This window comes from Coturnix japonica, chromosome 5 (genome assembly GCF_054131305.1).
Source record: "Coturnix japonica strain WE chromosome 5, WE-NBRP24, whole genome shotgun sequence".
NCBI lineage: Eukaryota > Metazoa > Chordata > Aves > Galliformes > Phasianidae > Coturnix > Coturnix japonica.
Window position 1 is genome coordinate 6039573 of NC_140667.1, and position 23427 is coordinate 6062999.

The 23427-nt window shown below is 56.9% G+C and overlaps 1 protein-coding gene and 1 long non-coding RNA gene across 24 annotated transcripts in view; one reads left to right on the top strand and one right to left on the bottom strand.

The window, feature by feature from the left end:
- Positions 1 to 5910, bottom strand: part of LOC107314353 (uncharacterized) — a 21161-nt gene extending 15251 nt beyond the window's left edge. For both annotated transcript variants that reach the window (XR_014946950.1, XR_014946951.1), the window contains exon 1: positions 5797 to 5910. This is a non-coding gene — a long non-coding RNA (uncharacterized LOC107314353). The remainder of the gene's footprint in view (positions 1 to 5796) is intronic.
- PAX6 (paired box 6) lies at positions 5365 to 23146 on the top strand. Of its 22 annotated transcripts, none has more exons than XM_032445208.2 (14): positions 5365 to 5505; positions 9282 to 9423; positions 11949 to 12024; positions 12167 to 12221; positions 13646 to 13776; positions 14633 to 14674; positions 14768 to 14983; positions 15371 to 15536; positions 18740 to 18898; positions 19608 to 19690; positions 19930 to 20080; positions 20201 to 20316; positions 21258 to 21408; positions 22023 to 23146. In XM_032445208.2, exons 4-14 carry the CDS (start codon positions 12212 to 12214, stop codon positions 22106 to 22108), a joined length of 1311 nt encoding a protein of 436 aa, XP_032301099.1. In that variant the 5' UTR covers positions 5365 to 5505; positions 9282 to 9423; positions 11949 to 12024; positions 12167 to 12211; the 3' UTR covers positions 22109 to 23146. The 22 variants fall into 22 exon arrangements, with proteins under 22 accessions (XP_032301099.1, XP_085406055.1, XP_085406056.1 ...); XM_085549929.1 differs by having other exon boundaries at positions 20219 to 20316; XM_015863476.3 differs by lacking the exon at positions 5365 to 5505 and adding an exon at positions 9000 to 9197.
- The last annotated feature ends 281 nt before the right edge of the window (positions 23147 to 23427 follow it).

Below are 23427 nucleotides of genomic sequence, written 5' to 3' on the forward strand. Positions count from 1 at the left end.
GGCCGGTTTGCCGCTCCGCCCGCATCGCTGCCCCGCGCCCCGCCGCCTCCGCGGGGGCTCCGGCCCGGCCGCTCCCCGCCGCCCCTCAGAGGGAACTTCGGCCCACGCTGAAGCTCTTTTTCTTTCCTTTGCTTTTTCTTTCTTTCTTTTTTTGTTTTTTTTACTTTATTTTTCCCTCCCCCCCAAATGTTCTCAACCGCTTTTTTTTATATGATCATTATTTCTTTTCTCCTTTATTTCTTTTTTCCTTCCTTTTTCTTTCTTTTTCTTTTCCTTCTTCTTTCTTTCCCCTCTTTCTTTTCTTCCTTTTTCCTTCTTTCTTCTCCCCTTTTTATTTCTCTTTTCCCCTTTTTTCCTTCTTTCTTTTCTTCCTTTTTTTCCTTGATTTCTTTTCCCCGTTCTCTTTCCCCCTTTTTTTCTTTCCTTTCCCTACATTTTCTCCATTTCCTCCCTTTTTCTTTCTCTCCCTTTCCCATATTCTTCTTTCCTTTTTTCCCCTTTTCCTTCTTTTTCGTCCCCCCCGCCCCGCTTCCACCCTTTTCTTCTTAATATTCATTCATTTGTTTCTTTACTCCGTTTTTTATCCTGTGCCTTTTCCTTCTCTCTCCTCCCTCCCTTCTGCCCCCGGCCGGGACATTACGTGCCCCAGTGGATCTGAGAAGCACCAAACGCGAACTCCCCGCACCCTCACGGCCCCGTCCCATCACCGCCAAAGCTCTGCGGTCCTTCTCGGATCGCGAAGCCTGGAACGACCCGGTGCCTCACAGCGCATTTCTCCCTGCGGCCGTCGGGACCGCCGCAGCCCGGCTCTGCCCGCACTCTCCGCTTTGGTTGTATCGGAGCCTCCGCTCCCAATGAGGCTCTTTGAGAATAAAAGAGAGCGTTTGTGCCCATTATTCATATCTCGGGAGTCCCGGGCCTTCCCTACGTTAAAAGAGCCCCGAACGGACAATTCGCCGTCCGCAGATATTATATTTGTGAAACGCGCCTTTGTCGGAGCTTTTAACACCTTCTTATAACGAATCATTTGTTCTTTTCTCTTTAATTTTGATAGACAATTAGCCATCAAATATACACCAGTTGACTGTAACCGAGCATTAAAGTGCCCTTTATTTAACGCTAATTTAGCATGGCCGCTTTGTTTCACTTTGCCATCCGCGGACCAGGTTTTGTGGTACAAATAGGTGCAATTTGGGGGCACCCCGTCCCTCCCGGCCGGGGCGCTGCGCTTTGTGCCGCCGAGCGGGGCCGCACCGCGCCGAGCGGCACCTGGAGCCGGGGCATTAGCATTGATATGGAGTTAGTTGCGATGTAATCTCCTAAATCTGCCCGAGATTCGGGGAGATAATTACACTTTCGCTGAATTGCCAGGGGTCAGCGTCTCTGTGGACCTGAGGAGTTGATTTACTAACAATGGTGTTACATAAAAAATGGTGTTTGAGATTATAATGTTAATGGATGCAGCCACTGGGGAAAGCGGGCGGGCTCGGCTCATTCGATGGAACTCGCTTCGTGCTTTACACGGATTCAAATCACAGCAGCATTTAATTTAGAGGAACGAGTTCGGCGGTAATTACAGCGCACGGAAAGGTCGCGGCGCCGGAGGAGGGGATTTTCCCCAAGTTGGGATGCGGGGTTCGGCGGATCGGCTCTGCCTGTGCCTCTGCCCGGCCGCAGCCGTGGGGCCGCAACTCCGCGTTTGGGATCGTGGGCCCAGCAGAAACCGGTTCGGAATATCAAGAAGAATTTAAAAAGGGGGAAAAAGGATGATGAAGAAGAAGAAAATAAAATAAACAAATAGGTAGATAAATAAAGAACATGGGAAGAAGAGAGAGGAGAGGAGAGGAGAGGAGAGGAGAGGAGAGGAGAGGAGAGGAGAGGAGAGGAGAGGAGAGGAGAGGAGAGGAGAGGAGAGGAGAGGAGAGGAGAGGAGAGGAGAGGAGAGGAGAGGAGAGGAGAGGAGAGGAGAGGAGAGGAGAGGAGAGGAGAGGAGAGGAGAGGAGAGGAGAGGAGAGAAAATAAAGAAGAGAAAAAAGAAAAAAGAAGAGTAAAGAAGAGAAAAAAAGAAAAAAGAAGAGTAAAGAAGAGAAGAGAAGTAGAAGAAAAGAAAAGAAAAGAAAAGAAAAGAAAAGAAAAGAAAAGAAAAGAAAAGAAAAGAAAAGAAAAGAAAAGAAAAGAAAAGAAAAGAAAAGAAAAGAAAAGAAAAAAGAAAAACCAATATCTACGGAGGAAATGCCCCACGGGTGGGACTGCAGTGTCCCCGGGGCACAACCAGCTCAGGGCAGCTCTCGGGGCAGGGCACGGAGCAGAGTTTGGGGTCGGGCCGGGAGCTGCCCCAAGCCCGGGACACGACGATGCTCCCGGCGGGGTCCGGCCCGTCCCAACCCGCACACGTCCGCCCAGCACGGGGAGGAAGAGCTGCCCGACGGCCATCGGGACCCAGCACCAGCCCGAGCCCGGACCGGCCGCCGACGGAGGCGGCACAGGGAGACCCCCTCAGCGCAGGAGGCGCGGAGGCTGCGTGTGATCCCCGCGGCCGCGGTGCAGGGGCACAGCCGCGCAGCTCGGCGGCAATCTGTGTGTTAATTGAAAAGTTCTGAATTTTAAGAGGTTGTGACAAGTTATAATTTGTCTCGTCAACGTCTGGGGTCCGCGCACGGCGCTGCAGCTCGGCGCCCCGCTCCGTCTGTCAGCGAGCAGCTCGCCTCGCACTGCCTTCCCCTCGCCCCGCGCGGAAATGACAAATGCGCGCCTTTATCCATACAATTTATTTCATTATTGTTGCCGGCACGAAGCATCACGATCAATCATAAGGAAGTCCAGTTGGCAGGTGTCAATCTCGCTCTGTTTTTGTACGTCTCGGTCTATATTTAATCCAATTACAGGGGTCACGGAGTAAGTGCAAATCCCCTTGTTACAACTCACGTCTTATTCAAGATTTAAAGTAAAAAGTCACCGCGGTCACATGGGCGCGTTGGGACCTCCGCACCGCCGCCCCCTCCCCGCGGGCGCTCAGCGGCGCGGTCGGGCCGGTGCGGGACTTTACGGCTCTTTTCCCGAGCGTTTGTGTGCAAATGAAGGGTCTCGTTATTGCGCGAGCGGAGAGGGAGGCTTTAATGACGGGAGATCTTTCCGCTCATTGCCCTTTCAAATACAATTGTAGATCGAACTCAGCCTTGTCACGTTGAGGAGCGGTGCGTCCCTAACATCCAGGACGTGCCTGTCGGCTCTCGGCGGATTGCATCCCATCACCCCCGGGGAATGCAGCCCGCGTCGGGGCTGCGCGGGGCGAGGGAGGCGCACGGCCCGAGCGGGGTCCCGAGTCGCGGTTATTATGGAAATGTTCGGGAGGAGGGAGAAGGGAGATCATTCCAGACAGCCCGAGCTCAAGTTTTTTTGGCCAAATTAATACCATTAAGAGTCCTCGAGAGGGAAAAAAAAAAAAAGCCCAAAACAACGCGGAGATAACGCTCAGCCACGAAGCGCAAAGAGCTGATTTACGGCTGCGTTTCTTTTTCGAAGCGAAGCTTCCTTTGGATTAGAGCACGTCCTCGGGACGCGCCTCTGCCCGCAGCGGTCCCGCAGCCGCCCCGGACTCCGCACACCGGGCTCAGCCCCGCCCGGCGGGACCCGAAGCGCGGCACTAAGAGGCCTTTCGGTGCCGACCCCGCGGGTTTTGTTCGAGGTTGCGGGGCTGTCGGGCTCCGTCGGGACGGCAAAGAACGAGGCGAAAGCGGCTCAAATCCGAGTCGCCGCAGCGGGGCTGAGCGCGGTCCTGGGGCGAAAGGCGGATGTCAGACGGAGAAAATTCTATCAGACTACGAAATAAACGTGAGGGGGAATAAAACCGAAGTACTGTAGACCACGTACCTTACGCACGGGCGCACGTCCCAGCCAAGCGCTCACCGAGCTCCCTCCTCGCGAGGCGCAGCAGCCCTTCCACTGCCATATTCCCCCGTTCTAGAGGGTTTCCTTCGGGTTACACCGTTTCCCGCAGCGGTCCCGGCCCCGCAGCCCGCACATCGCCGCAGTAAACAAGCGGTTCTGATGTGCTTATTATTATTGCTCAAGTTCTGCTTGGGTAGAGAATTAACGCTCATTATTACACCGCGTGCCGCGGATCGCCCCATCCCTGCGTGCTCGGGGCTTCGGGGCACCTCGGGAAGGGGATTAAAAGAAAGAGCAACTCCTCGTCGCGGTGGAAATCGAAGACGTACAGAGTTTATCAGCGTGCAACGCTCCACGGAGCAACACCCGGAGGGGGCACGGGGGTCCTCGCGCCCATCGCCCAAACACGGGCACACCAGGGACACCCCACGCGGGGCAATGGGGCGCAGCGCTCAGGCTGTGAGCAGGGGCTGCCCCGCGCACCTGAGCCGCCGCGACCCCGCGTGCTTCGGGAGCATCGTTTTGCAGCTTCCCCCCTCCCTTATCCTATTTATTTTTATTATTTTTATTATTATTTTTTTTTCTGCGGCCTCTACGGCGCTCCTCAGGCACATGCGGCCCGTTCTCTTCCTCCTTCTCTCGCCCTGCTCCGCTCGGCTCGGATTTTTCCGAGGAGATAAAAGCGCAAACAGAGCTCGGCGGTGCTGCGAGGGCACCGTGTGCCCGGCCGAGCGCTCCGCTTTACGCCTCGGCAGCTTCTGGAGAGCGGCGCGGCGCGGGGCGGCAGCACCTGGCCCTGCTGCGGGAGCCGTCTCCCGCTGCTGACAGGCGGATAAACGGGCTGGAGCCTCGGCGATCCCGTCTCTCCCCTCCCTCGAGGGCCCCGCCGGGTCGCGGGGTCCTCGGCCCCTTCGTGGCAGCGGCTCCGAACGCGCCTCACGGCCGCAGCCCGGGGCCGGGGTCACCCCGCTGGGCCGTACCTCGAGGGGGCGGCGGCGGGACGGGCCTCGCAGCCCCCCCGGCTCATCGGCAGCTCCGTTAACACCGAGTACAGTCCCACAGAGCAGCAGGCCGGTGAGGGGGGGGGGGGTGCCTCTGTGCCCGTACGTTCGTTACCCTCTGACACGTGAGCGCCGGTCGTAGCCCCTCTCTGCGGGCGGGGACCCACGTCGGGGCCGGGCACGGCTGCCACAGCCCTAAACGTGGGCCCGGGACGAAGCAGAGCGAGGCGGGAGAGAGCCGTCGGGGGCGAGGGGTAACCCAGGAGGCCCCGTCGGACGGGGTGAGGGGCAGCCGGTCCGGGGTAGGGGGGGGGCGGGGGCGATCCCGGCAGCTTGGCCCCGGGCGGGGGCCGTGCCGTCAGTGCCGTCGGGGCGGGCGGCGGCCGGGCTCGTGTCGCCTAAAATGTCTCATTAGCTAAGTACTGTCCGCCGTGACGTCACCGGGGCGGCCCAGCCAATGGGGGAGGCGCTGGCGTGGATATTAAGGGAAAGTTAGTGCAAAGGCAGCACCCCTCTTTTATTGTCATTGACATTTAAACTGTGTGGCAGGTTCCGGCGTAGGAATCGCCGAGCGGAGCCGCCAGGTGCCTCCTCGGGCCGCCGCGCCGCCGGACAGGTAACGGCCCCTCGGTACCCCCACCCCGCCGTCGCCCCCGCCCCGTCGGGGCCCGGGGACGAGCGCGCTCCGCGGGCAGCTCGCGGCCCAACAGGTGGGGAGCGGCTGCCGCGCCGTCGGGGGCAGCTCAGGGCCGCGGGACCGTGCGGGCTGCGGGAGGGCTCCACGCCGCCGTCGGGGGTTCGGAACGGGTGTCGCGGAGCGGGAGGGAGGGGAGAACCGCCGAAGGGCGTTGTGACCCCGAAATAGCGGCGAACAAAGGGCCGGCGGAGAGCCCGCAGACCCGCTTACCTGTGCGAGGCGTCCTCGGGCGCTCCTCGCCGCTGCTGAGCGGCGATATCGCGGTAAATGGACATTCTCCGGCAGCAATAAATCAAACAGCATCTCTGTGAGATCCTCCTCCCTAATTAGAGATGTTTATGGGGACGGTGTTTATCCAGCTGTCACGCCGGGAGAAAGCTGTGACATAATTACCTCTGACCAGAGCCGCTTTTATATGCGCATCCCGCTGACGTATGGCGCGGCGGCACTGAGAGATACGGGATCGGGCGTGGGGTTCGGCCGAGGGAGGACGTTTGCGACCATTACATCCCTTTAACCCAACTTTCGGGCTTCCCAGACGGGGAACGCCGCGATTTCAACTTGTTTCCGAGCGCGACGTGCCGAGGGCCGGGCAGAGGGAGCGACAGCCGCTGCCGGCGCCGTACGCGGGGTAGAGCGGCCCGGTGCTGGGCGGTGTGCGGAGCTCACGGGCGGCCCCGGACAGCTCGGCCGTTGGAAGTGCATTGGGGAAAGGCTTTGAGGGTCCCGAGGTGCGGGATCATAAGCCTCCCCTCTCTCGGTCTGTAATCAAACCCGCGCTGCGCTGGAGAACGGAGCTCGGCTGCTGCTCGTCCCAGACAACGGCATTTAAAGAGCCGCTCCACTCGGCCTTATCCCGCCGGTGCGGTGCTCCATCCGCACGAAGCGGTGCCAAAGTTTGGTTACCAGCTCGGAGAGCCCCGTGTAACTCTGCGCTCTGCGGGTCTCACCCGCTGTCAGCACAGATCCGAATAGGCACGCGGTGTCCCGGAGGCAAAAGCAGCGTAGTCGGAGCCGTCAGGGCTGGTGTATCTCTTCGCTCTCAGACCGGACTGGACAAGGGGACTTTAAGCATTTTTCTGGGTATTAAAAAAGGTACTTCGCAGCCCGGACATTAATCCGAGGAGACGATACGGGGTGTGTAGAGCCGTGCTCAACGCCCGACAGAGTGCGGCGAGAGGGGACCGCTGTGCGGCACAGAGAGAGCGCTCGGGTGGGGGGGTGGGATGAAGAGAAGCGTAGAGAGAGGGACGTTACATTAATTAGGGGCAGCAATTAAAGAAAACACAGACAAAAAAAAAAAAAATCTGACCACGTATAGTGGTTGCTTACTTTTATATATGTGTGTGTGTGTATATTATATATATGTGCATATGTATACATACACACACACATATAAAACCTATTTTTTTCCCTGCTCTCCTTCCTCCCCCTCCCCACCCCCCCCCACCCCCCTTTTTTTTTTTTTGTTTGTTTGTTTGAATGATGTTCTAAAAGCAATAAGGGAAAGTGGAGGCACGGCCGAGTGCGGGAGGTGCCGGTCTCGTGCGGGGCTGCGGGGGCCGGAGGCTTTGCTGGAACAAGAGAGAAGAGGTAGGAATAAAGCAGGCAGCCGCAGGCAGAGCTGTGCCGGAGGGCTTCGCCTTCTCGGAGGGACCGGCAGCGGGGAGGAGGCTGCTGGGTGAGAGAGAAAAGTCAAAGAAAAATCATCACAGGAGCAAGCGGGCGTTTAGTGCGGAGGGCTCCGGGCACGGCGCTCCCCCTCCCCTCCCGCAGCCCCGCCCGAGGACACCGCGTCCCGGCCCCGGGGCGGCTCCTCCCGTTGCGGGGGGGTCCCGTTGCGGGGCTGCCACGGCCACGGGACGAGAAAAATGGCGGCGGGGCCGAGACGGGCCGGGCCGAACCGGGTGGCAGCGCGGGTCGGACACGGACAGGGCCCCGCACCGCAGTTCTTTCTTTCCTTCAACTTTCGGCTTTCTTCGCCCCCCGACACGCACCGCCGTGACGTCAGCGGCGTTCCCCCTCCCTCCTCCCTCCCCTCTTTGGCACAGGGGGGGCCGGGGGTGGTGGTGAAAGTTTTTTGGGACGGAGGGGACACAAAGGACGCAGAGCGGGTGGGGGGGGGGGGGCAGCAGCAGCGCGGCACCGGGACGGGTGTGGGGAGCGCTCCGAGGAGCTGCACGCCTTTCTTCTTCTCCCTTTAACTCTGCGGAAGGGAGCGAAGAAGAGAGAGCAAACCCCAAACTTGCTCGGTTGGTGGAGATTGCTGCGGGAAGAAACTATCCGGGGGTTGGGGGGGGGGGGGGAAGAAAGAGAAGAAAAAAGATAAAAGAGCAAGAAAGCGAAGTGACAAAAGCGAGGCCCGTGGACACGGCTGACTTCCCCCCGGGGCAGCTCCCAGCCCCGCTCCCGAACTCCCCCCGGGGCTGAGTGTCCCCGGGAAGGGGGCGGCAGCCGGGGGTCGCTTTGCGGTGGTTCCTCTCTCGCTCCGCACAGTGATGCGGGGAGCTGCGGTCGGGTCCCCCCCCTCTCTGCCCCCTCCCGCTCCCAGGCAGCTCCGGCGGCGCGGGGCGGGCAGTGCCTGCGGCCGCGGCCCATTATCCCGCTCCCATTGAGCGCCCTTTCACTCACATGCAAACTCCTTGGCAGAGTCGTTTGTCTCCTCATTGTACTTTATTTAAGAATGCAATGGTTGTCAGCGCTCTTATTCAGTTTCAAGATACTTTATTGATGAGCTTTGACTTTTAGCACTTTTCACATGTCAAGAGAAGTCAAGTGTATGCGGCTACGACTTCATTTCATGCTCCGCGCGTCCGTCCCTCCCTCCCTCCGCCCGGTGCCTCCCGGAATCCCCGGCCCCTCTCCTTCTTCCCACCGCCGTTCCGCCCCGCATCGGGGGACTCCCCGCGCCCGTCCCCTCTGTCTCCGCGTCCTCGGGGCCCTACACCTGCGGGGCGAGGAGGGGGCGGGGTTCCCCGCAGCCCTCGGCACGTGGGGCGCTGATCCGAAGGGCCCTCCAGGCCCTCTCGAGAGCCCTCCACGAGCTGAGTGCGGCCGAGCCCTGGGGGGCGAGATGCCCCGTTCCGCACAGCGCCCGCCGCCCCCTCCCCCGCGCTGTGCCCCCTCTCCCCCGTCGCTCTCTGCCCCCCGCCAGCCCCGACCCGACCCCACCTGGGAACGCGCCGCTCCCTCCGCCGCTCAGCACCGCTCCGCCGTGCGCATCGCATCGCGGGGGGCGGCGGGGCCGGGCCGCGGGTGCGGAGCCGGGGCCGGGAGCCGGGCCCATCGCATTCATATGCAAACGGCTGCGCCAATTGAGCCGTGCCGGGCGCGGGGCGGCCAATCGGCGGCGGGGAGGCGATGGCGTCGCTTTGCATAAAGCAATATTTTGTGTGGGAGCGAACGGAGCATTTGCATGTGCGGAATGATTAGTGGGTTTGAAAAGCGAGCCCCGGCCCGGCCTCATTTCCCGCTCTGGTTAAGGCGCAGGGAGGAAGTGTTTTGCTGGAAGATGATGACAGAGGTCAGGCTGTGCTAATGGGCCAGTGAAGAGCGGTGGAGGCGAGGCAGGAGCGGCCGCATCCATTAGCGCGGGGCCGCCAATCAGAGAGGTGTGCTCCGGCCCCGCTCCGCCGCACACCGCGCCCGCTCCGCGCTGACAGCCACCGCGGTGTCAATCTCTGTCTCCTTCCCAGGACCTCGGCATCGCACCGCCGCCGCAGCCTCAGTGGAGACAAACTATTTTGAGGGCGACACTTTGGGAGCACGTCAGTGCCCGGCGGTGCGTCCCGTCCTGCTGACAGCAGCGGTGCCGCGGACGGGATATGCCTCTGCGAGGTGAGTCCGCGTCGCTCCCCGCACCGCCCCGCAGCCCCACGCTGGGCTCCGCTCCCCTCGCTCCCCCTCTCCATCCCATTTGCATTCCGCGGAGCTCCCGGGGAACTTTCCGGCCCGCAGCTCGCAAACTTTCTGCTCTCTCGCGGTGCCCTCTGGACGAGCCGCATTGGGATCTTGCGGCCAGCGGAGCCGCATCCAGTGGCACCGCCGGGCCATGCGGGGCCGTGCTGGGCCGTGCGGGCCCTGTGCGGCTCCGGACGAGACGGAGAGGGCGGGCGGCAGCGGCGGTGCCCAGGGGGCTGCTTTGTGCCGCGGGGCTCGGCCGGGGCTGGGACGCCGCTGAGGCAGGGGCTCGGCAGCAGGAAGACGGGGCTCGGGACTCCGGGGGGAAAGAAGACGGGGAGAAGCACCGCGTAGGCCTAGGCGGCCGGGACCGAGCGGGGCTGAGCGTGATCGAAGGGCCAAGAACTCTTCTCGCCACCCCGGGCTCTTCCCGAGCCTCCCCGGCTCCTCCGGGCCCAGCTCCGCTCCGCTCCGGCTGCTGCTGCGCCGTACGGGATCTGCTTCGGTTCTGCTCGTGACCCCCACGATATCGGGCCTGGGATCCCCCTCTGCTCCAAAGCCTTTTTCTTTTTTCTTTTCCCTTCTCCTCCTTCTCCTTCTTCTTTTTTTTCCCCCTTTCTTTTTCTTTTTATCATTATTTTGTAAGGAAGTCGCAAACTTCTCCGCGCAAGCAACAAAGTTGGTCCTTTCCCCCTCGGGTTCTTTTCCCCTCGCAAAGTGCCATCAGAAAACGCAGGTCTGGCTCTCACCCGCCCGGAGGTGTCACACCGCGGTCACTTCGGGAAAGTTGGGATAAAGTTTCGTAGGCCGCCCGCACGGGCAGGTGCTGCGCGGGGCAGAGAGCGGCGGCGGCCCCGTCCCGAGGACATAAAATAATCAAAGGGCCTTCGCCCATAAATGTTTACAGCCGCTGACCTTTCCCGGCGCCCCATCGCACGGCGATTCGTTTTGAGCTTTTACTCCTTCGCCTCGAGAAAGGGAAAGTTTGTCACCCTCACCCCTCGTTGCGTTTCTGCAGAGGGAGGGGGGGCGTGGGGGGGGGAAATATTCCGGAACGTCACCGGATCTGGGCCTGAAGCCCGAGCTGCGAACGGGGCCCGGCCTGCGGGGTTGGGGCCCGCACGGCCCCTCACCGCTCCGCACCGCCGCGGGGCTCCCAAGTCCGGGCTCTGCCGCGGGGCTGAGTTGTGCCCGGTGCCCCGGCAGCCTCCCGCACGGAGCTCGGGCTGCGGCGGCGGTGTGGGCACCTCCGGATTCGGACGGCTGTTTTCTGCCCTTCTTTCCCAGCGCCGGGTGCTGGTGCCAGCGGCGCCGTAAATATTTACTAGGGAACGTCAGCGCGCTGCGAGGAGCGCTCGTTCGGGGCTTCTTCTTGAGGATTTCAGGTTCCTAAAAGGCTCTCTATATCAATAGCAGCGTGGCTCGTCCTGAGTGAATCCCGTCGCACGCGGGAAGAGCAAAATTGATGTTTATTATAGGTGCAAAAGAAAAGCAATGGGTATTTGTAGGCTTGGAAATAAACCAAAGCAAAGCAAAGAAAACCAAAAAATGGAGAGAAAACGAAGGCTGCGACTATTTCATTATTTTAGCTCCTTTTTTTTTTTTCCTTTTTTTTTCTTTCTCTCTCTCTCTTTTTTTTTTTTTTTTTTTTTTTTTTTTTTTAGCTACCCCCGTGAATGGGCTCTTTATTGTAATTGTCCCTCCCCAATTGAGCGCCCCACTGCGCTGTTGTATCTTTTTACAGCCCCGAACAACGCGCACCAGTAACACAATTACCGCCGATATTTATAACGAGAAGAAATCACTGCTCCATTCTCCCCCGCGCCGCGTTCGGATAAATAAATACTCGGGGGGGAGGGACGGGAGGGGGGAGGGGGGGGGCATGTAAATAAATAAATAAATAGATAAGTGTTGGGGGTGCAGATGAAGGGAAGGAGGGGGAGGAAAAACACAAACCAATAACAAAATCGCAAGCAAAATAAAATAAAATAAATCAGAGCGAAAGAAACAGGGAGAAGGGAAAACAAAAAAAAAAAAATAACAAAACAAAATAGAAAGAGAGAAAAAGAAAAGAAGAAGAGAAGCTCCCGGGCCGGGCCGTGCGGGGCCGAGAGGAGCGTTCGGCCGCGCTTTGTGCGCGCTGCGCCGGGGCTGCGCGGCCGGGAAGGAGCTCCTGCACCCGGGGTTGGGGTAGCGGAGCAGAATGGAGGCCATTGTTCGCTTTCTGTAGGCTTTGTTCGGCGGTTCTCACCCCCTCCTGTTCGTACTTTTTAAGGCAGTGAGGCGAGGTAGACAGCGTGTGTCACAGTACAGTGCGAAGGGGGAAGATCTAAAGAGGAAAAAAGAAGTTAACCGCGAGGCGCGGAGAGAAAGTTACGGGGAGAGGGGAAGGGACGGAGGGAAGGAGGCGAACGGGGAGCGGTGCTGCGCTCCGCTAACGCGCTCCGTCTGCTTTGTCCTAGAGGGCCGCCGGGAGTAGAGGCACGCAGATGTGCGAGCCCCCACGCTGCAGGAGAGGACAGCGCGCCCGGCTTCCAGGCAAGTGGCCGCTCCCCGACGCCTCCCCCCGACGCGAGTCTCGCCTCGAGGCCCGAGGCCCCCCCAGCCCTCGGCCCGGCCGGGGGAAATCCTCCCGTGCGGTGCGCGCTGCCCCCGACTAACGCGCGTTTCGTTGCCGCAGACCGCTCTAGGCGAGCCCCGCGGGACCCCGCTGCCCCGGCCCACCATGCAGAACAGTAAGTGCCGCGCGGCCCTGCGCGGCTTTTGCGCTCCCGCGCACGGGCGAGGGGCGGTCGGGCTGCGCGGCGGGGTGCGCGACCTCGGAAAATCGCGGTGGAGGAGGCGTGAGGTCGGGCGTCCCCACCGCGCCCGGGGCCGGCGGCGTCTCCGATCGGGCCGGCGGAACAGATATCATTCGGGTGAAGCCTTTATTTTGTTTAAAGGTCGCGGCGGGCTCTCCAGGCTTTGTGTTAATAACTCCTGGGTGTATATGGTGCCGGGCGTCCAAATTGACACCATATGCTTTCCCATTAGACGGCTGGCCGTACAACACGAGGCGCATAATCATCGCCACTGGGCGAGAGCCGCGCGGCTCTCCAGGGAAATTACCGCGTGATTAAGGCTTAACCTCTTCCGCGAAGCGCCGCGGAGCGCACCCGCAAACTGCGTCCCCTATAACCCCCCCCCCCCGCCCGACGGGGCGCACGCGGAGGAGGAGGAGGAGGCGCCGCTCCCCGCGGCCGCTGCGCGCCGGCGTCGGGTCGGGTCGGGGGGCGGCGGCGCGGTGCCTCCCGCCCGGGTGTCACTTCGCATCCATTGCGCGGGGAGCGCGGCCCCTCGGCCGTGTCCTGCACAGCCCCCGGCTGCCTCCGAGCGCGGCCGCCCTCGGAGGGAAAGCGAGCGGAGTTCAATCTCGTCTGAGTGATATCCAAATGCGGACGGAAAGGGTCGTTTTATCATGCTACTATTTGTCGTGACGATGCAATTTTCAAAAGCAGAGGACTGTCATAAAGTGACACGCCTGCCACAAGTGCTCCAACTGATCTTTTCAATTAGCCTTCCATGCATGATCCGGGGCGACTTCCGCCTATTTCCAGAAATTAAGCTCAAACTTGACGTGCAGCTAGTTTTATTTTAAAGACAAATGTCACAGAGGCTCATCATATTTTCCCCCTCTTCTATATTTGGAGCTTATTTATTGCTAAGGAGCCGGGGCTCTCGCAGCCCATTTATCAGGAGGCTCCGACGAGAGGAGAGCGCAGCGAGCGCGGAGCGGCGCTTCTCCAGGGATCGATCCTTCCCCCCGCCGCAGCCCCAGGTCGGCCGCCTCCGAGCAGCTCCGGCGGGCCGAGCCGCGCCGCGCAGGGATGCGGCGGGGATGCTGCAGGGATGCGGGGAGGACGCGGGGGACGCGGGGCGGATTTTATTTCATTTTTGGGTTTTTTTTTAATTTTTATTTTTTTTTACATTTTCGGGGGCGGCAAAGAAAAAGAAAGAGAAAGAGAGGGAGAGAGAAAGCCATCCGAGGAGCCGACCCCAGCGGTGCGCAGCGCAGCCCCGGCGTTGGGATGCGCTGGGGGGGGGTCGCGGGTTTAGAGACGGGCGGTGCGCGGGGCGGGCGGTGCGGGCCGGCGGTACCAGGGCGCTGTGCTTCCCGCAGGTCACAGCGGAGTGAACCAGCTCGGCGGGGTGTTCGTCAACGGGAGGCCGCTGCCCGACTCCACGCGGCAGAAGATCGTGGAACTCGCGCACAGCGGCGCGCGGCCGTGCGACATCTCCCGAATCCTGCAGGTGAAGGCGGCGGCTCGCCCGCTCCTCCCGGCCCTCTGCCCGCTGCCCGCTGCCCCACGGGCACCCGGGGCCGACCCCGCTCCTACCCACGCTCCAGCCTCACAAATCTGCTGATCGTTGCTGTGTGCGGCCGGACCTCTCGCAGCGTATAGATATTTCTATATAATACCTTTGGAAAAATTTTTTTTTTTTTTTTTCTTTTCTTTTTTCCCCCTCTCCCCCCCCCCCCCTCCCCTTCCCTCCTTTTTCCCACCCGGTGGTAACCTGCACTCCTGTTACGGCGAGCTCTCTGTAACAAAACGAACTCACCGCTCGGCGTCATTGCAGCTTCCCTCCTCCCCTTTCCCCCTGTATTTACTTACTATCATTTTGTAAGATCCGTTTGCATTTGGCGTGCCTTAGTGGCTTATTCTTATTTTCACTTTTTATTATCATTATTATTTTTTCGGAGAAAAAAAACCGATACCCAACAAACCCTCGTGTAACGATCACGAAGCGATGAGCTCCATCGCACCCCTCCCGGGAGCCGTGGCCGCACTCCTTCATTCTGAGCGGACCCGGAGCGCAGCTCCCGGCCCTGTCCGTGCTGTGGTACCGCAGTGCCGAGCTCCGGCGTTAGGGCAGACCTCAGCGGTACCTCCGGAAGGTTTCCTTATGGAACCGATTTTTAATAGACATATATATATATATATACCTATATCTATCTATTTGCCGTCCAAACGTTTTTCAAGTAGCACTTTTACGGAGGGTAGGGCCACGAATGTAATTTTTATTTTTATTTTTTTAAAGAAAAAAAAAATAAAAAGCCTCTCTCAGTAAGTTCTCATACCATTTAAGGTATATTTTTGTGTTATAGACCCATGCAGATGCAAAAGTCCAAGTGCTGGACAATCAAAACGTAAGCTTGTCATTGTTTAATGCGTACTTAAACAATTCGATTTTTGTCTTGAGATTATTAATAATGTGGTTTTCTGTCCGCTTCCTTATCCAGGTGTCGAATGGATGTGTGAGTAAAATTTTGGGCAGGTATTACGAAACTGGCTCCATCAGGCCCAGGGCGATCGGAGGTAGTAAGCCGAGAGTAGCGACTCCCGAAGTTGTAAGCAAAATAGCGCAGTATAAACGAGAGTGCCCCTCCATCTTTGCGTGGGAGATTCGAGACAGATTACTCTCGGAGGGGGTCTGTACCAACGATAACATACCCAGTGTAAGTCCACGAGAGAAACCTCGCTGTGTGCTGTGTGGTGCTGGGTAGCTGTAGCCTCTGCCTCCTTTGTTGTGCTATCAGTGAGCGGAGAGCAGGTTCGCATCATTTGCATGTGGCAGGGTCAGGCGCAGGTTTTTTTTCGTACAGAATCTGACAAATGCCTTTAAGCGGAGTGGGGGGTTGGGGGGGGGGGGGGGGAAAGGAAAGCGACAAACAACGCGGTCATCCCCAGCGCCCGCACCGCACCGCGAGCATCAGCCGCAGCGTCGCTCCGGTGGCGTAGCGCGGGGCTCGGGGCCGGGGTCGGGAGTCGGTAGGAGAGGGGCTGTAGGCGGCTCGGGGGCAGCGCTACCGCCCTACCATTGCCTTCTGTCCTTTGCCTTGCAGGTGTCGTCGATAAACAGAGTCCTCCGCAACCTGGCTAGCGAAAAGCAACAGATGGGTGCCGACGGGATGTACGACAAGCTAAGGATGCTGAACGGGCAGACGGGGACATGGGGCACCCGGCCCGGCTGGTATCCCGGCACCTCGGTACCCGGGCAGCCCGCACAAGGTGAGAGCCGCGCGGGTCGGGCAGCTGCGCCCAGATGTGCCCAGATGTGGTGCTCAGATGTGGCCCCAAGGAGGTGGTGCCCAGCCGCGGGTGCCCCCGCTCCGGGGTCAGCTCCCTGCGAAGGGCAGGCGGCGATCCCTCCTCGACGGGAACAACTTCGTAAATATAGGGAAGTGTTTATCCTGAAGATTAATAGGTATCGGTTGTAGGAATGACAAGGGGATAATATGAAGGATAATGGGATGCCGCGTTACCCACTCGGGATGGTTAATGGCCGTGTCTGAGAGCGGCTCTCCGGCCGCTGCTGCTCCCCTCGAGGAGGTGCCCGCACACAACAACCTGCTTTTTGTTTTCGCCCCGCGAGGGGAAAAAAAAATCGGTAACAGTGTGCGGAATATCTGGTACAAAGGATGTTTCTGTCGCACGCAAGAATTTGTTATGGGAACAATTCTGTCGCTATGTAATTGCTCATTAGAGATCGTTTTGTTTCTCATTAAGGCGACATGAATAAGCGTCTAGTTGAAGGAGACAGCTGTAGAAATGTTCCACAGGAGACCTCTGGACACGATATGGCACCGCTTGCCAATTAGACATGTCAGTTTTAAGAGAAGAAAACAATCTATGAAGGACACCAGAAAGATAGAGAGCGGCCCTCGCTCCCCCCCGCCCCCCGCTTTTTTAGCCCACTTTCCGTTCTGCACCCCGATGCCCCCTCGCAGCCCGGCCAGAGCCCTCCGCACCGCTACCTGCGGGCTGCCCCGGCCCCGCAGCGCCCAGCGGAGCAGTGCGAAACCCCGAGCCCGGCGGGAGGGGCAGGGCAGAGCTGCCCTGGGCGCTCGGGGGAACCCTCAGAGCGGGTTCGGGGCACCCCGAAAGGAGCGGGGAGAGAAAGGAGTAGGGGAGAGAGCAGAGCCAGAGCGAGCGGGACGGCTGTGAGCTGGAATATTCACGCCGCCGCTGGCGTTTTTCCCTTGCAGGGGAATGTTACCGGATTTTAAGAGTCCATTACTCAAAAAGCATAAGGCGAGGTTAGGTCTCAGAGGGGCACAAATATGGTCTCAATCTGATAAACGCCATGCGGCGGTGAATAAAATAATGGATACGCGGGGGCTGACAGAACAAAAAAGAGACATCTCTATCCGGGAGAAACTCTCCAGCGATTTAGCGGGTTTAGGGATCACCGCGACACTGTTTCTTATCTTTTTTTTTCCCTCCCTCTCTTCTAAGTCTAAAGCCTTCTATAGGATTTAGACACTTTCTCTTTCAACAGATGCTACAATGTTTTGATCCCGGCTCTGTGGCTGAGCGGTGCCGCAATTGGTTCGCTATCTTTTTTTGCTCGTTTTCCGCCTCGCTGAGTTCGGCACTGAGAAACCCAGCAATGATTTTATTTCCCAGCGTCTCTCTCTCTTTTTTTTTTTCTTCTTCTTCTTCTTTTTTTTTTCTTTTTTTTTTTTTTTTCCAGGAAACAAATCCTATGCCCAGCGTCAGATGGTCTGGCCATAGGATAATAGGGACGGACATTCACTCCCTTTCTTACGGATTAGGTCTGGAAGGTGGAACAGCCCTATTATTGAGATCGCTCCTTTTAGGGCCTTCTTAAAAAAAAAAGAGAGAGAGAGAAAGAGAGAGAGAGAGAAAAAAAAGGGCAGCGGAGGGGCTCCCGGAGAGGAGACGTCTTAATTGTCCGCGCGGGTGTGCGGGAGGACCGAGAGCCGCGGTGGGACGCAGCGCCCGCCCGGCCCGGCCCTGGGGGCAGCAGCGCTCGGGTAGCGGGTCGCGGGGCGCGGGGCGGACAGTGATGGATGAGGGCGGTGGCGGAGGTGAGGCTGCCGCCCCCGGGCCGGGCGGGCGGCCCCCGGAGCTGCCACCAGCGCTTGGCAGGGCGGCGGCCCCGCCGCGACGGCGCGGCCCGGGCGGGGCGGCTTTGTGTGCCCTGAAAGGCAGCCCCCGGCTATTCACCCGCCGGCGGCCGCCTCAATGGGGCTGCGGCCGCCCATATGGTGGCCGCTGCGGCTGAATCCCCGTGTTTAAATGGGGGAGAAAGCGCGGGTTTTAAAACATTTCAAAGTGGTTGAAAGGGTCCCACCAGATCCCGTCACAATTCCCCCCGCGCTTTGAAGGCCGGGGCCATTGTGAGCCGATTAGAAATGATATTACTTGAAAGTCGATTTCCCACAATATTTCAAGGGTGTAGCGGGAGCGTCGAGCCCGTATTCGTGCCGTAACTTCGCGGCTGGAATGATTAGCATTCGGCGGCCCCCCGCTCCCTCTCCGCTTCCCCTTTGAGGATGCGGAGAGCCGCTCGAAGCGGGGCCGGGACCGTGGCAGCGCTGCCCGCAGCCGTGCGGGGCCGCCCCGAGCCGGGAGCGCCCGGGGAGAGCCGTGCCAGGCGCTCAGCTGCGCTCCGCTCCTCCGATAGCTCCTCGCCGCCGTTCCTTTGAAAATTACATGTTAAAATTTTCAAAGAAATCTTACTTTTCTCTCTGGTGCGCCGCGTTTACAAAGAATGGACGGTCCTTTTATCTAAATATAAAATTCCATTTTCGGCAATTATAGCCTGTTCTTGGTGATGATATAATTACAGCTGTGCTCAGTAATAGGTGTCAAGGCGATGCACACTCATACAATAGTTGAATAAAACTGCAGAACAATGCAGGCACTTCTAAATTCACAACCTTTAAAATGAAATTGACTGTGCAGAATTCAAATAAAAACGGGATAAATATTTTTTAAAAAAGATTACAAGCTTGGTTTGGTTCCTTAATAGCATTTTCTGCAAACCTATCAACATCTAATTGATTAGATGGGAATTACTGATTATGGATAAGCCGAAATACCGAACATCGCTCTTTTAAGTCTAGCAATAGGTAAATACGTTGGGTGGGCAGAGGGGGCTGCCCCGGTGCTTTGGCAGCATCCGGATAACGAATCCACACCTTTTTAGGGCTTGTAGGCAGGTTTCATCCCGGAGGAAAAATAATGTGAAATATAGAGAGGGCGGTTGTAATTCTCTGTTTGGAACGCTTATGGTAGTGCAGCATCCCTGTGTTAGCGGTGTCATCGGGACCACACCGCTGTGGTACCCGAGATTGTTTTAGGAAGGGGGTCAGCTGCTCAGCCCCTGTTCTGGTTGAGCTCCTCCCGGTCGGGCTTCCGAGGTGCCATGTCGCCGTCTCACCTCTGCGCTCTCCTTCCCACAGACGGCTGCCCGCAGCAGGAGGGAGGAGGGGAGAACACCAACTCCATCAGCTCCAATGGGGAAGATTCCGATGAGGCCCAGATGAGACTTCAGTTGAAAAGGAAGCTGCAGAGAAATAGGACATCCTTTACCCAAGAGCAAATAGAAGCCCTTGAGAAAGGTGAGCGACATTTTGCTGCCACTGCGGTAGGAGAGAAAAGCAAGAGACACCCTGGCTACATTAGGAGCTGAGCAGATTCCTGGCATTCACGTGCCTTATAGAGATACCGACAGCTCTGAGGCCCCTGGCTCCTTCCATGCCATTTCATTCCGACCCCCATCGATGGCTGCGGAGAACAGAAAGGGCAGCGCAGGGCTCAGTGCAGTGCTGCACTCTGGGCTGACCTCCTCCTGCTGGGTGGTGGTGGGGCAGGGAACTGAGTACCAGCATAGCAGGGTACTGGATGCTGGTAGGACAAGGCACTGGGTACAGGTAGGACTGGGTGCTGAGTGCCAGCACCATGCTTGCTCCCCATCCCCAGTGCTGCTGCTGCCCAAGGCTGGCAGCCAGTGCCCTTTTCCCCAGCCGTGACCGGCTCGCTGCCCAGATTTCCTGCCATCATGCGGCCACGTGCCACTCGGCTTCTTGGTCATGGGGTCAGGGTACCATGGGAGCTCCTCACAGGGGTAAGAATATCATGCTCAGCCCCAGCCCTGCCATGGCCCACAACCTGGGGTCCTTCCCAGCACACATTTATTCAGGGAGCTCAGCACTGTCTCGCAGCACTGATTCTTGCAGGCACAGTCGGTGTGGCTGTGACACAGGGCTGGACTTGATCATCAGCCACGCTTGTTCTCTACAACTCACATGGCAATACTTCTTATTGCAGAGTTTGAGAGGACCCACTATCCCGATGTGTTTGCGAGAGAGCGACTAGCTGCTAAAATAGACTTGCCTGAAGCAAGGATACAGGTACGAAGCTGCCACATTGTTACCACTGTTATCGTTCTTCCTTTACCAGCGTAATTTGTTATGAGTGGCTTCCTGAAGCCAGGTGTTAGGCCGGGTGTTTGCCCATCTCCTCCATCAGGAAGTAGCAGCAGATGGGGTTGGCTTTGCTGTACTGTGGGGCAGCTCTGTGCTGGGTGCCCCGGGGAGCCACATGCCCTCGCCCTACCGGGCCACTCACGCCTCAAACGCTGTGCTTCCAGGTGTGGTTTTCTAACAGAAGGGCCAAGTGGAGAAGGGAGGAGAAGCTGCGGAATCAGCGGAGACAAGCCAGCAACACTCCCAGCCACATCCCCATCAGCAGTAGTTTCAGCACAAGCGTTTACCAGCCGATCCCACAGCCGACCACCCCCGGTAATGCAGCCAACCCGCCCGCGTGAAGCCATCCTCGGGACACCGAGACAGTGGGACTGTGCCACCGAGCGCAATCGTGGTTAAACTAATGTCTCCATCTATCTGTCTATTCTATTATAGTTTCCTCTTTCACATCAGGTTCCATGTTGGGCAGGACAGACACGGCGCTCACAAACACGTACAGCGCGCTGCCGCCCATGCCCAGTTTCACCATGGCCAACAACCTGCCTATGCAAGTAAGCACAGCGCTGCAGAAAGGGCATGGTGCTCGGATGAGCGCTGCTCTGGGATTTCAGAAGGGAAGGGTCCTCAAAACAGTTGATGGTTGGATGGCTTGAGGGTTGGACTAGATGGTCTTAGTGGTCTCTTCCAACCTTACAATTGTGAGGCAGCAGGTCCGGTGTGAGGAACCCCATTTCAGATAAGAATGCCCGCCCTGAGGTTAAGGCATGGCAACGGGGCTGTGTGCTGTCGGAGTGCTGTTGGAGTGCTCCGCTGCAGGAGGGAAGCGCGTGAGGGACACCTGAGTGAGGGGAGGGTGCGATTAGCATCAGTGGTTCTGCCAGCTAAGCCAGAATTGCAAGAGCTGTCAATCCTCATGCCTGAAAGCATTAGCTGATCACCAGCTGGGTGAGGAAGAAATCTATTCCTTTGGGGTCCGTTTCTATAGACCTTTCAGATGCAAAATTCCTCCTTTTTTAATGGTGGGGTTGGCCTAGGAAGGTGCTGGCCAATTACGGGAGCTGTGCAGCTTTGTCTGAGGCATGCAGCATTGACCACTGCTGGAGACGGGCGAGCCGATTAGAGAGCCTGACTCCTTCGCCGCGGCAATTACCATGTTACTAATTGCTGAACCAAAATTAACCAAATAAAGTTAGAGTCTCTCAAGTTCAGGGAAAGGAATTGCGCCGGTTAAGCCCTTATTTCACGATATTGGAGGCGGGCAGCGCAGCCGACAAAGGATCAAAGAGGGCTGTAGGCAGGGCTGTGGCCCTGCTGGGCCTTCCCTGCTCCCGTGGCTGCCTGACAGCCACCTCTGGGTGGAGGTGTGGTGTGAGCAGGTCTCTGTGGCCGTGTTGTGCCACTGGCACCTTTGGGTGGAGGGGATGTGTGCGGGTATGCCAAGACACTGAGCCCCAGGGCTGTCCCCACACCTAATGTTGCTCTATCTTTGCAGCCCCCGGTACCCAGCCAGACCTCCTCCTACTCTTGCATGCTGCCCACCAGCCCGTCAGTGAACGGCCGGAGCTATGACACCTACACCCCTCCGCACATGCAGACACACATGAATAGCCAGCCCATGGGCACCTCTGGCACCACTTCCACAGGTGAGCAAGCGGGCTCAGCTGGGGAGGGGGTGGGAGGCACTGGGTTAATGAGGCCATGCCCACAGCTGGGTGGGGTGAGGCTTCTGAGGGAGCTCACTAGCCTTTTGCAGACCTCGTTGTGGCTGAGCACAGCAGCATTCACTGTGGTGCTAGGCACTGGCACAGCCATGCTTGCTGCAAAGTGAAGTGTGCACGGGGCTGAGCATGTCACTGCTGCGTCTGCACCAAAGGATGCTGCTTGCCAGGGCTCTGTTATCTAAGAGGCAGGTAACTCTGGGAGCACTGACCCGTGCTAATAAGGCACAACAGGGTAAAAGGTTGTCAGTATCACCGGGAGCAACAGAGGGACATTTAAAAAAATAGGAATGTTCAGTGTATTTTAGGCTGAGTTCCCAGTGGATAGCATCGAGCTGGGGCTCTGCCACTTACCTCAAATATGACAGTTTATTCATAACAGCTCGAATATATGCACATAGGCTTTGAAAGCGTATCCTCCCCCAGCCCATTCCTGAAGGCTGGTGGATACAAGGCATCATACAAAACTGAAATGGGTGAGCAAATATTGTGCTATCTATAGAAAAGCTAAAATATCCATTTTCCCACTCAATTTTCAGGTCTCATTTCCCCTGGAGTGTCAGTTCCAGTTCAAGTTCCTGGCAGTGAACCTGATATGTCTCAGTACTGGCCAAGATTACAGTAAAACATGTGTTAATTCTGTAAATGACTATATGGACAACAGTTGGATGTTCAGCAGTATTTTCTAAAGGAAGAATGGCTCTCAGAGTACTTCTGTACTGCAACTGTGCCCTACGATGTAACACATGGAAAAGACTCTAACACGGACCTTTGTACACTGAAGGCATTATATCGGTTGGAACAAATCTTCATTTTGGTATCCAAACTTTTATTCATTTTGGTGTATTATTTGTAAATGGGCATTTGTATGTTATAATGAAAACAAAACAAAACAAAAAAAAGAACAATGTAGACTGGATGGATGTTTGATCTGTGTTGGTCATGAAGTTGTTTTAAGAAAAAAAAAAAAAAGGAAAAAAAAAAAGAAAAAAAGAAGCCATGATCAACAAGCTTTGCCACGAATTTAAGAGTTTTATCAAGATATATCGAATACTTCTACCAATCTGTTCATAGATTATGGATTGACGTTCCAAGTTTGTATCATTCCATTGCATATAATTAAACCTGGAACAATACGCACTAGATTTATGTAAGAAAAATATCTGTTGGTATTTCCAAAGGTTGTTAACGGACGAAGCTATGTGCAAACAAGGGTTAAGAGAGAACTTCGACGGAGAAAAGAGTTTGATAGATAAAAGGTAGATTGTGTCTTCGATATAATCCAATTTGTTTTATGTCGAAATGTAAGTATTTGTCTTCCCTAGAAATCTCCCAGAATGATTTCTATAATAAAGTTAATTTCATTTATATTTGACAAGAATATTCTATAGATGTTTTATACACATTTTCATGCATCATACGTTTCTTTTTGGTCGGCAAAAAGTTAATTGTTCTTAGATATAGTTGTACTACTGTTCACAGTCCAATCATTTTTGTGCATCTAGAATTCATTCCTAATCAATTAAAAGTGCTTGCAAGAGTTTTAAACTTAAGTGTTTTGAAGTTGTTCACAACTACATATCAAAATTAACCATTGTTGATTGTAAAAACCATGCCAAAGCCTTTGTATTTCCTTTATTATACTATTTTCTTTTTAACCTTATAGTGTGGTGTTGCAAATTTTGTTACTGTGCTAGGTTAACCTTACTCAGTTTATTGTTGAGCTTATTTTCTGCTTGCAGTAAGGAGGGTTCTCATGAGATGCTGGCACCTCCAGCAGCCCGTAATTGGGGCTGATGGAAAGAGGATGGGTTCTCATCTCTAGCAGCAGTAAGGGAGCAGGAGGCTGTGGATTTAGCCTGTGTTTCTGGGCTGCTCCCAAGGAATGGCATTGCTGAGCAGGGCTCCCAGCCGGCAGCTCGAGCTGTGCTGCTGTTTATACGT